This window comes from Nannobrachium achirus (genome assembly GCF_963921795.1).
Source record: "Nannobrachium achirus genome assembly, chromosome: 4".
Taxonomy (NCBI): domain Eukaryota; kingdom Metazoa; phylum Chordata; class Actinopteri; order Myctophiformes; family Myctophidae; genus Nannobrachium; species Nannobrachium achirus.
In genome coordinates, this window is record NC_137813.1 from 45,540,171 (window position 1) to 45,552,847 (window position 12,677).

At 40.4% G+C, this 12,677-nt stretch overlaps 2 protein-coding genes across 4 annotated transcripts in view; one reads left to right on the forward strand and one right to left on the reverse strand.

The window, feature by feature from the left end:
• Positions 1–5,933, reverse strand: part of brd4 (bromodomain containing 4) — a 41,435-nt gene extending 35,502 nt beyond the window's left edge. For all 3 annotated transcript variants that reach the window (XM_080724507.1, XM_080724508.1, XM_080724506.1), the window contains exon 1: positions 5,854–5,933. The gene's annotated coding sequence lies outside the window, so the exon portion shown is untranslated. The remainder of the gene's footprint in view (positions 1–5,853) is intronic.
• Positions 5,934–7,598: 1,665 nt separating this feature from the next.
• Positions 7,599–12,251, forward strand: lpar2a (lysophosphatidic acid receptor 2a). Its single transcript, XM_080724393.1, has 4 exons — positions 7,599–7,933; positions 8,638–9,390; positions 10,358–10,623; positions 11,234–12,251. The coding sequence occupies exons 2-4, from the start codon at positions 8,640–8,642 to the stop codon at positions 11,324–11,326; spliced, it is 1,110 nt and encodes a 369-aa protein (XP_080580519.1). The 5' UTR covers positions 7,599–7,933; positions 8,638–8,639; the 3' UTR covers positions 11,327–12,251.
• The last annotated feature ends 426 nt before the right edge of the window (positions 12,252–12,677 follow it).

Here is a 12,677-nt window from a genome sequence, read left to right on the forward strand (position 1 = left end):
CTCTGAACTTCGGACCAGTCCTTGCCCCCCAAATTTCTGAAACTAACCTCTGGCTCTGATATCTAAATGTTATTAAAATTAATTAATTAAAGTTAATTAAAATTAATTTAAAAAATCACACCCGTGTGAACTGAGCGGTGGTCGTGGGGGGGGGGGGGGGGGGGGAGGAGGGGTGCCTGTGGGGGGGGGGGGGGGGAGGGGTGCCTGTGTGTGTGTGGGGGGGGGGGTGTGGGGGGGTGAGGGGTGCCTGTGGGGGGGGGGGGGGGGTGCTTCCAATTGCTTCCAATTCAAACAGCACTACACTCTACAGCCCTTATATAAGCATGGCATCTGCCCTCACCACAATATCAAATAAAACAGGTCTAACCAACTGTCCAATATTATCACTGGTGTTATTCAACTAAATCCATTACTTTTTTAAGTAATGGATTACTTTAAAAATCAAATTAGGAGATTTTGGTCAGAAGTACACTTGTTACTTGTAGGCTTTGTGTGCATTACTGTAGTACAGCAGGCATAGCCGTTTACTTTCCGGTTCATTTTCCCGTAACTTTTCTTGATCGTTGTAGCCGCAGATTTAAACAGGAAACAAATATGACACCTGATGTGAGGTTTAAATCTGCTGGCGCACCATTCAAGCAAAGCAATGTGAAACTGAACAGGAACCGGAAACCGGTATGCCCTCTAGGGTAGTTAGTGGACTAACTGTTACACACCGAGGATGTTATGTTTTTATACTGCATTTCATATGCCTACAGTACGTATGTATGTATTCTGTTATGGTCCCACACTATGGGACCATTATACATACTCAACCTTGCTACAAGCCTTGTATGCATGCAGAGCTGATGAGAAGCGCATTTGATTTTAATGTTAATCTTCCGGTAGAGTGACTGGGTGGGGTAATCAGTCATAGCCTAGCACAGCTAAACAATCCACCCATGTAAACACACAGTGGGAATGCATACTGCAGTTAGCTGCATTAGTATATAGTCTGGCTATGACAGTCACTGCTAGTGTGACTAGTGTCTGGGAGAGTTTATCCCTTTTTGCATTGATTATCCAGTCCAAATATTGTTTTACCTGCAAGTCTTGCGTAGAGACTACCCAGTGCATCTTCGTGTTTGGATGTTGTGATTGTTGGTGAAAAGGTATTTAGGACATCCCTAAATACATAATGGTATGGCTCATACATTCATGGACATAGCAACTTTGGTTTCATTAGATCTAATAATGAATAATGTTTTGCTCTTATTAGCAGCGCTCAACATGATCATACATATCACACAATGGCCTAATATCTCAAAAGCACTAGTGCAGTTGTTGAATACCAAAATCTATAACAATAATGTGGCGATATTATGGTACAGGTATTAGGGGTGACTATATAGGTGGTTTCAGAAGACATTTAAACACTGAGAACCGTGTAGAGGCATTTGTTGTTAATTTAGCTTAGAAAATGTTATAACATCTATACTATAATTTTTTTTTGTCTGTCTGAAACAGCGTTTCTCCTCAGTGGCTGGAGCAATTGATCTGAAATCGCATCACCATTAGCATATGAACACACCTAACATAACTGTGAAGCCCGTTTGTCACTTTCACAAATCATATACTGTATATTAGCATTTTTATGGTGTATCTACTATCTATTCTGCATCTAGCATGAGGCACATCTATTCTGCATCTAGCATGAGGCAACATGTTTAACCAGCTCTCTCTGTGTGTGTGTGTGTGTGTGTGTGTGTGTGTGTGTGTGTGTGTGTGTGTGCGCAGGCAGGCGGGTGGGTGGGGGGGGGGGGGGGGGGGGGATGGGGGGGGGGGGGGTAGCCATTAAACGAAACGGGTATTTCTTACATTGCTGCTCCTACATATTATCATGCAAGCACCAGTTAAAGTTACTTTCCATCCCTCATATACTGTATGCACAGTGCACATCCCATAACCCACACACTGCACATCATTTTGGAGCTCATATCTTTGAACGGGTAAGGGCTAGTTTCTATAACGCAATCTTTAAGACCAAGCTAGCCTGTATCACAATATTACAATAACCCAAATCCCAGAAGATATCTAGTCTCACATCATTATAAGATATATTGCCCATCACTATACTAAAATAGACTTTGTTCAATCTAGTAAGTGACTTACTGTAAGTCATCTTTCAGAGGTCATTCACAACTAGGCCAAGGCTGTAGTTACCATGGCAACCAAACCAGAGAGAACAATCAAAGATGTTCAAGGACAAGGAAAATATGCTCTAGCACAGGATGAGTATTTACAACAAAGGACAGACGGGCCGAGAGAGAGAACAAATAAATTAATGTAACATACTTATAACAAGCATCCGATTTTAGTTTCTTTTGGGCAATTTGTGGCAGCCTATTACCCACACACTAGACTACACACCACCAGTCCTAGGTTAACCATAGTAAAAAGCTCTGAAACATGTCTGAAATGCAAACAATGGTCATCCCTGAAAACTGATGAGGTCATAGTGTCCTTGTCCTAGTGCAGGTATTTTGCAAAGTGGGTGCCTTGCCACCCTAGGGTGCACACTGCACAGTGATGCCAGTCCAGGGCCCAGGGGTGCCTGGATACCTTGATAATATTTAGAATGCATCAATATCTTTTGGGGTTAGTGGTAACCCATATACTTGGAATGCATCAATATCTTTTGGGGTTAGTGGTAACCCATATACTTGGGTCAGTGGTCTAGCTTTGGGCCAATCAGGGGACAGGCACCATAAACCTGTTTGCAAAGCATGCTGGGAAAAGCATTTGTCTAGGTTTCCAGAGACATTTTCTAAGCTGTTGGGAGCTAAAAATGCTAAATATGTCATATCTATGTGTCTGTCTCTGCAAGCTGACAGTCATATGTCTGAATTTGATTTGTCAGTATTTCAGCCTAAATCCTAACCGTAAGTGCTTGGCTGCTAGCTTAGGGTTGAGCTCCCTCACCCAGCTAGTTTGAAAGAGAAGAACTCATGGTAATCTTGAGATTATTTTGTTTATCTTCTCTAAACTATTCGGATTATAGTATTATCAACATTGTTGAATATATATTTAATTATGCACTTTTATGATGACATTACTAAACTTTGAACAAATCATCTGAGAAGAAACCCTGAAACATTTCTGATATTATGTTAATGTCAGATAATATTGGCATTGACATTCTCCAGACCATGCATATGTAGGTTGTATTCATTTAGCCCACTCAACCCAAGACTTGGGTTATATTGACTACAATCTTGGGTCATTTTAAACAAATAATTTGGTTATTTATTTGACCCAAATTATGGGTCAACATTCATAACCAAATTTCTTGCGTTAAAATAACCAAACTGGGCATCGGTCCCTATTTGACCCGTGAGTTGGATCAAAAATGACCCAAGTTGAGTTGTTTTTGACCCAGCAGTTTTTAGAGTGTAACTTTTCTCCACCCGCCTTTCAGTTTTTATTTTCTTCCCTGTGTGCCTGCTAACGTACTTAGATTTTATCCTTTTAATCTTTGTCCTAATAAAGTTGTTTTATTTTATTTTATTTGTAAAGCGACTTTGAGTATCTTGAAAAGCGCTATATAAGTTAGATGTATTATTATTATTATTATATCACTTCAGTTTAACCACATAGCTTAGAGTTAGAACCTCTATATGCACTGCATAGTGAAATAGACCTAATTTGCACTGCACGCACGGACACGGACACGCACGTGTGACATGCCCACGTCAAAAAGGTAAGAGAATCGTGGCAGGGAACCCTCAAAGTCGATTTATGGTGGCAGTAAGCGAGTCAACAAAATCAATAACCAAAAACAATGCATGGCTATTTTTCCAGGACCTTCCAGGACCCTTGGTCAATTACAAAACTTTCCAGTACTGAGAAAAAATATTTCCAGGAATTTCATGACTGTGGGAACCCTGTGTCAACTTCTGCAGTTTGTGTTCAATATTATGAAAATAATAAGGGCTAATGTTAAAGGTAAGAAATCAAGCTAGCTGGCCAATCCACTTTAGGCATGAAAGTAAACTAATTGCAATGTTTTCTTTGCATAGTGTTTAGCCTTTTAAGGAGTTATTATTTTAATAACGTTTGTTATTGTCATACATAGAAAAAAATGTCCAAGACGATAATTTTATTTGTATTTAGCCATAAGTAACCTGAATTCTTTCCTAGAGCAAAGATAATAAATGTAAAAATATATATACATAGAGCATTCAGGGCTAACATAGAGCGTGAGACCCATGTTGAAATCATGTTTGAACCATTTATCTTACTTGTACTACCGTGGCTAATGCTAACAACACGAAAGCAATAACATGGTTCCACTTCAAAACAATAAGCCACACAGAATAAACACGAGTAGTGAGAGAGACGCAACAACAGGGCAAGTGAGGTAACGTTAGATAGCGGGCTCACATAGACTAACATTATGCGTAATCTGTTTGAGAATACCAGTCAGAGCTCAACTCTATCGCTTTGTGTCTACAAGCAGCAGTATCGTTCGGTCGCACACATATCGCCATCGCCACACAACAACAAAGTCACGTACGCCTTTACGACAAACTGTAACATTTAACTCTGTGTGAAACTACCAGTAGGCAAAATTGTCACTTTGTATCAAGGAGGCATCGACCAAAAACGGAAAATATGCGAGTACTTCTGCCCACTGGGGCTCGGGTTATTGCCTGGAATGGATGCTAGAGGGTCGGGGAAAGGTTGTCTAGTGAACTTCAGAGGCAGAGCAATCGTGTTATAACGGTGGTTTTCAACCAGTGGTCCCCAGCTAAATGGACCCTTATTAGATCTTTAACTCTTGAGAGTCAAATGACCCTTACGGGTTCATTTGATTTCATTTTAAACTCTCAAGAGTTACATTTTTATAAAACATCTGCATTACTTAATTTACAAGAATTCCACAATACGAATTGTGGACAAAATCTCATCCAAAAAATAACATTCAAACTAAAGTTTGCGGTCTGAGATCAAATGGTGGCCCGCGGCTCAAATGCAGAATAAATATGAAATGAACCTTGATATGAAAAGGACTGAAACCCCCCGTTATAAGTAACGTGTAATAAGCGCACCAACAAGCTCAATTTAGTGTTGTGGGTAACTCAGGGTAGTTAGTTGGACAACCATTTCGACAGATGAACGCCAAGCTGTTGGTCTGTCTGGTTTCAGTTTCAGAGTGATTCCACTCCTCAGTAAATAGTCCCATCCCGAGTGTGCGCCATCATCACTGTGACGGTGTGTCGGGCGTAACATTGTGAAGTGAGTTCGTCGCTAACTCTCTTCACTATCACGCCCGACACCGTCGTGTCGACAACACCAGTCGCATGGACACTTGTTTCAGGGTTGGGGAAAATAACGTTACGGCTTTTTTTTTAATGTAGTACTGGGAAAAGACGAGCGAAGAATGTCTAAATTAACGAACCTTCATCATCACCGTCCTCCACAACACAACACACAAGCCAGTCGACGAGACGGAGGCTAGCAGGCAGCAGCATTTAAGACCCCCTCTTTGTGTCCCGTAACGTCGGACAAGTTGTACTTGTGTACACAGGCCTGCTATTTGATGACACAGAGAATGGGTGTTTATATGCACATGCAATGTACTGTTGTTTATCATTGTCTCCTCTTTGGTAAGAGAGAACAGCCAAGTAGCTTTTAAGCTAGCTCGTTTAGCTAGCAAAGAGCAGGCCGCCGTCGTTCATCATAATGAGGAGTCTCGGTTTGGTGGCGCACTCCGTTTAGACCGGCGCGAGCGTGGATTACCGCCGCCCGGTCGCACGGTTCGCTCGGACAACATGACTAGCAAAAATTAGTTTTCGAAACGACAACGTTTACCTTGGTTTAATATGTTGTCAGGGGCGCGCGGGATCTTTTTCTTTCCAAGGATCCTGAACACCTCTCGTTGCCGATTACGTCACGCGCAGAAGTAGCGTAGGGCACGTAAAGAGAGCCGTCGACTGGACTGGGAGCGATTAGCTTCCCTGGTCGATGTTCCGGTCCGCGTCTAGAGAGCGGATACGGAAACGGCGCGTGTGTGTACGGCACACAAAATGTGATGGAAACCAAAAACCATAGAGTTATAATAAACAGATCTACACTTTCTAACCACCTGCCCAGCAGTGCCCAAGTCATCAGAGACACATAGGCCTACTTGATACTTCCCACACAGATTACACACACCCAAAGTGAGTTTGAAAACATGTGTGAACTACTGGACCTACTGCACATAAACAGAGCTGCAAATGCATTAAAAAAATAGTAATATAATATTTAAAAAGTATTGAGAAAAAAAAAGAAATACTGCTAATTGTTCCAAAAAGCTTTATACCCCGTGTGTGTGTGTGTGTGTGTGTGTGTGTGTGTGTGTGTGTGTGTGTGTGTGTGTGTGTGTGGCTTGGCAATGTAAACGTATGTTTTCTCATACCACTGAATTGAGTGCAAATTGACCGGATACAGTATTCTGGCTCCAGACCGGAGCATGCTGGTGACTTTGGAACCGAAACCAAGGCTTTCCTCAGGTACCGCAGCAAGCCTGGCGGTGACACAGGGTGATGTAGCCTAATATCTATGATTACTTTACATTCAAATATATTTTTTTGTAATCTAAGTAAAACATGTCTAAAAGTCACTAGAGTTCTGAAAGTTGGGTTCAGAGAACAACAAATGAATGTAGTAAAAATGCACAATATTGTTCGCAAAATACATGAGGAAAGTTACAACTGAGAAATAAATGGTTTGTCGCGCCCCCTGGAGGACTGCAAAACCTTACACAAATAAACCTGTTAAAGTTGTTCAATAACACTAAAACTGATTGTAAAAAACAGGTATAAATGTAGGCGATTTATTTTTAATTGAAATTAGTGCAAATGTTTAAGGAACTAGGTGCGTCACTGTTGGTTTTCCATAGGCCATAGTATAATCCTGTCAGTTTACTATAACATCTCGAGGGTAACTATTTCACTGGCCCCAAATTAGGCTACTTAGCCTAGCAGAACTATTGCTGCTCAGGTCTTCTGACCAAGGCCCTCAAGTCCCCAAAACTAGGTTCCTTGTGTTAGGCCTACTTTAATTCTTTAAATAACTATAACAAAGTTTGTATTCTTTGTTGCACTGTATGACTATCATTGTTTTAGAAAGGTGCTTTATAAATAAACGGTGCCTTACCTCAACAGAAACGGTGGAGCTTTCATTTTGTTCTGTTACTTCTGTAATAAAACAGTTAAGGCTTTGAAGATTTTACCTAACAATAGATCATATTGTGATCAATGGAGGGACATTAGCTTCCTAGAAATGCAGCCGAGGCGTTATGTTTTATGAGCACAAACATAGTTGGTCTACTATATCTGTGTTTCAGCATGCAAACTTTGCAAAGCCTCTACAAGCCTGAAGCACTCCCCTCAGGCAGCCAGCTACCCCTAAATCCTGTTCTGTTATCACCTTCCAGCTTTTGTTAGCGTGTCGGTGTGACTGTGCGTGCGTGCGTATGCAAGGCCACACCTTTTTTAGGGCCACCAAAACCCTTGTGCTGGCTGTGATTACACCATAGTTGACTTGTCTTCTTTAGGTAGTATACAGTTTTCCCATTTGGCTACTTTACATACTTCTACTTTAATACAGGCTCATAATACTCTTGTGTGCAGACCCAGACCTTATCGTAATCAACGCGTTTGATTTTGGAGTTATGGATTTTACAAATAGAATATAACAGAGAGTGCCTAAAGTTACAACTCCGCCCATCAGACGGACTTTGGTTCCAAATGAAGACCAGCTGAGTTGAGTGAAGACGATTATTTTCGAGCCGCATACACACCGCTTCAAAATATGATACCGCAACTGGACAATGAATTTTATCGTCTGGTAAAACTTCGAGTTCTTCAAGGAGTCGCTTTGGATGGAGACGACTCTTAAATTCGAGGTAAGTTAAGTTTTAATAAACAACTTTCACATTACATGAATAATAACATAACATCCGTTGATGATGAAGGACATCCGTTACCGTGGAACCGCAGCAGGTGGCTGACAAGTTCATGGCCAGAATAGTGGGCAGAGCAGACTGGGCACTGGACAGAAATAATAGTATTGCAACACAGTTGAGGCAGACCACACAAATTCACTGAGTTCTGAAACAATGAGTTCTGAAACATGTTGTAACAAGAATTTGGATTACAATCTCAAGGGACTATGATATCTCTTCATCTTGTTAGGAATGAGGGATTTATCTAGTCAACTGTAGATGATGGAAAGAGATTAGTATGTGCACTAACACAGTATACTTAGACTTAGACTGCAATAGATTTGATCACTAAAACTGTATGGAGTTAGTTCATTGCACACCTTTTTTATGTACCCCATTTGCACCATGGGTAATTACTTAATTAAACCTGTGATGGGACAGTAAATCTGATTTCAATTCTGAATGTATGCTTATTGTACTAAAAATGATTTAAATTGGTATACAGAGATTGCACACAGTCAAGGGTATCATGAAACAAGCAATGTAGAGTTATATCCATGGCTACTAATAGATGAGTTCATATAATATCAGTAACGATGTTGATGACAATATGTGATGTGTACAATATTTACAGTTTGACTATTTTTCTGTTTCTCTGTTCCTAGTCATGGCTATGGAAAGTAGTGGGAAGAACGTGTGTGACTACAGCCACAATGTTACTTTCTTCTACGAACTGGTGGATAAGAAAATCCCTGACGGATGGACAACCCGGGAGTTTGCGGTGCTTGTAGTGGGTCTGACACTTTGCCTCATAGTGGTCCTGGCAAATCTGATGGTGATGTTGGCCATCTTTAAAAACCGTCGCTTCCACTACCCCATCTACTATCTACTGGGCAACATGGCTGTAGTTGACCTGTTTGCAGGCATAGCCTACACCAATCTGATCCTGAACACGGGCCCCTGGACCAGAAACCTCACCAAGCAGCAGTGGTTTGTGCGCGGGGCCCTGATTGACATCAGCCTGACGTCCTCGGTGGCCAACCTGCTGGCTGTGGCGGTGGAGCGCCACCAGACGATCATCACCATGCAGCTTCACAGCCGAATGACCAAGCGGCGTGTGCTGGTTCTCATCATTTGTATCTGGGTCACTGGCATCGCCATGGGACTGGTGCCCTCCATCTTCTGGAACTGTGAGTGTGATCACACGGACTGCTCCACCATTGCGCCTCTCTACAGTAGGAAATTCCTCATCTTCTGGGCAATTCTCAACCTGCTCACCTTCTTTGTCATGGTGGCCATGTACACGCGCATCTTTATCTACGTGAGACGCAAGGCCCAGCGAAGCTCTCGGCACACTACAGAGATTTGGCGTGGCCAGGCGGTTGTCAATCTGATGAAAACCATCTCTATGGTTCTGGGTAAGGAGCACAGCACATTTTTGTATAATGACATCAGTGCAGATGCTCAGCATCAACAACAGTTCCAGTGTATGTTGTTCCTAACGTATCACAGAGTTTTGCTGGTTGCCACATACCAACGATGGCACGCTTGCTTTCCTCTCTGCTTGTGACATCAGGTAATGTTGAGCAAGCAGCACACAGCATTATTCAAAACTCAACAGACTGGTAGCTGCTTGTGTCCCACTTCCTTACTTTGAACAGGTTTTTCAACCTACAACTGCACTATTGGGTTTGTTCTGCCTTGTCTGGTTCATTATCTGTCATAAAATGTCTCCACGAAAGAAGCTTAAGAAATGCCATGAAGTCTATGATGCTTCTGTGTTACACCCATATTTACAACATAATTCCCGTCATAAATGATGATCCCTGTCCAAGGTTGTTTACTCATATAGCCGAAGGCTGATTATCAGTGGAACAAACAGATGACAAATAACATCAGCATTTGAACTGTAATTGCCTAATCATTGAAATCAACATAGAATTTGCTGGAATTGTCCTTCATTTCAAGTCAGTGATTCACTAACTGATGGCAAACCTCAACTAGGGCTGTCACAATTATTACATAATCGTCTAATCGTGATTATTTGACATAATCGTGATTATTTTTCATAATCGTCATAATCGTTTCCATGTCAAAAATAGTGGAAATAGCAGATCTATTATAACACTATCAATGTTATTTTTTAAGCAGTAAGTTGTCAAATATGTCAGTAATGTATTTGTATATTTAGGTTGTGTGTCATATCTACCATATGCAACTTCAAAGCCTAAAAGCCAAACAGAAATGTAATTATCAACGACAAATACACAATTAAATCGTTAATCGCCAATTATTTGAGTGACAATTAATCGTCATGTAAAATGTCATATCGTGACAGCCCTAACCTCAACAATAACTCACATCTTACTGTTCCCATCTGTATAGGAGCCTTCATCATCTGCTGGACTCCCGGCCTTATTGTTCTCTTACTGGACGGTGTGTTGGGTAAAGACGGTAACGCCGTCAAATATGAGAAGTACTGTTTGGTGATAGCGGAATGCAACTCTTTGGTCAACCCTATCATCTATTCCTTACGGGACGATGAGATGCGGAGGACGTTCAGGAGTATCCTGTGCTGGATTTGTAGGAGAGGTTCAGAGGACAATCAGAGGGGGCCATCTACTGTCCCGTACGATGCACCGCAGTTAGAGGTAATGCCCGCATACACATTAGGGATGGGTAGATTGGGTACAAGGAGTGCAAGTCAGGTCAGACTTGCACAATAAACCTTGTGTTAGAACATGAAAATTCCTTATTTTATTCATGTCGGGTGGCATTGTCATCATTAACATTGATACTTATGGTCTTGGTCAGGAAGAGAAGGAGAAGTGATGTTAATAGAGAAGTGATGTTTAAAAAAATTACGTTTTGTTTCAACACACGGCATCTAGTTTCTCCTTTTAGTTGTCGGTGAGTGTGAATTACTCGGATGTCCTTTTTAAAAAAAAGAATTACTCCTTTTTTAAAGTGAAACGGATCAAAAGAAAAACATATTATTGGTACCAGGCGCCAGCAGGAACCAGGAACATTCCTCAATTCCTTCCTTTCATCTTGTTACTCATGAATTTGGTCCCCTGACTCCAATCTCTCCACACATTCAAAGTTCATAATGATAGTGTTATTTGTAGTCACTAAAGGTAAACAATATTTTGCTTGGAAACGAATAGTAGAACATAACATTATTGTGTGCAGTACAGTACGCTTGGCACAGAATATTGTTTCAATATCATTTGCCATAATTAATTCTGTTTACTTTTACAGGAACGTATTGGTTTTGTCCAGAAAACAGAAGACACCGGCATCTATCTGCAACAGCACACAAATGACAAGCAAATTTGGACTAAGCTAGGATGACCTCTAGGTTTCTAGAAAAGGAATAACTTCTTATGCTTCTTCTTATCCACCATGGTGATTAAGAGTGTCTCCTTTCATTGAGGTCTCTGTGTTGCTCTTTCACCTCAATGTGATTCTGTCTGGCAATTACCACAGCTTGTTAAACTATTCCATTTGACATACTTGTATTTGCAATGAACTGAAATGTGAGAATATAAACATGCACTGAATTTAAATTAATATTTGTTTTGGTGAAATAGTCATTTCAGGATACTTGATTATTGCAATGTTTAACTCGTTTTCTAGATTAAGATATTATACATTGTGCATAAATCTTTTTTTAAAATACATTTGAATATCAAAAGCCTTTGGGACTGAAATGGTTGGAGGACACTTCTAAATTTGGTGTCAATATCTACAACCCAAAGTTTGAATAAGTGTGTTGAGATTTGTTTTGTTTAATAAATGTACTTGAAACATGTACACTAATAGACCTTTAGAATTTACCTTTTTTCAGGGGGCATATTTGGTACTTATGAAACCCATATGTATAATGTATTAGATATGCACATCTTAATATAACATCCATAATGCATTATAACTTAAGACTTGATATAAGGCAGTATGAAGGCTTATTTAAACAGAAAGCATGCATTCTTTGATCATGATGTATATTGTATGTAATAAGGTCTGTAAAATTTCAGTAAGCTTTCAATATGAAAACGAATGTAATATTTGATCGCTCCCAGTCCCAGCATAGCAGGTTTCATGAAAATTCAAAACGTTTTCAAATGTGACCTCACGGTTTGGGTAATGTATGCTAAAACAAAAAACACATTCATCAGTGTACTACTGACAATAGGAACTTTTTTTGCATTGCATCATATGGAGCTTGTTTAACCCATGGACCATATGACACATTCTACAAGCTCATAGCGCTGCACAAAGTGACACATTATTAAATGTATATCTGCTGTTTTCGAATAGCCAAAGTTTAAAATAAAGTGGTTAAAATCTCAAGTGACACATGCTTTCCCGGTTTCAATGGGTTAATGGTTAAATCTGGGCTATACATTTCTAATCTAATGTATTCTCAATCTCAACCCCACAAATATCGATTATGAATCCTGCCACTTGCCATGCATCATAAAAGGTATCTATCAGTACTTCAAATGAATAAGTCAAATTTTGACAAAAGAATCAGTTTGGTTGTCACCTGTGATTGTAGTGATTGAAATGAAACTACTGATGGATAGTTTTACACTGGTCTGAATGACAAAATGTACATTCACATAAAATTAGGGGTGCCACAATACTGAACCGAATGGCCTGTACCGAACCGAACAGCCCATACCGAATGAACCAAATGTCT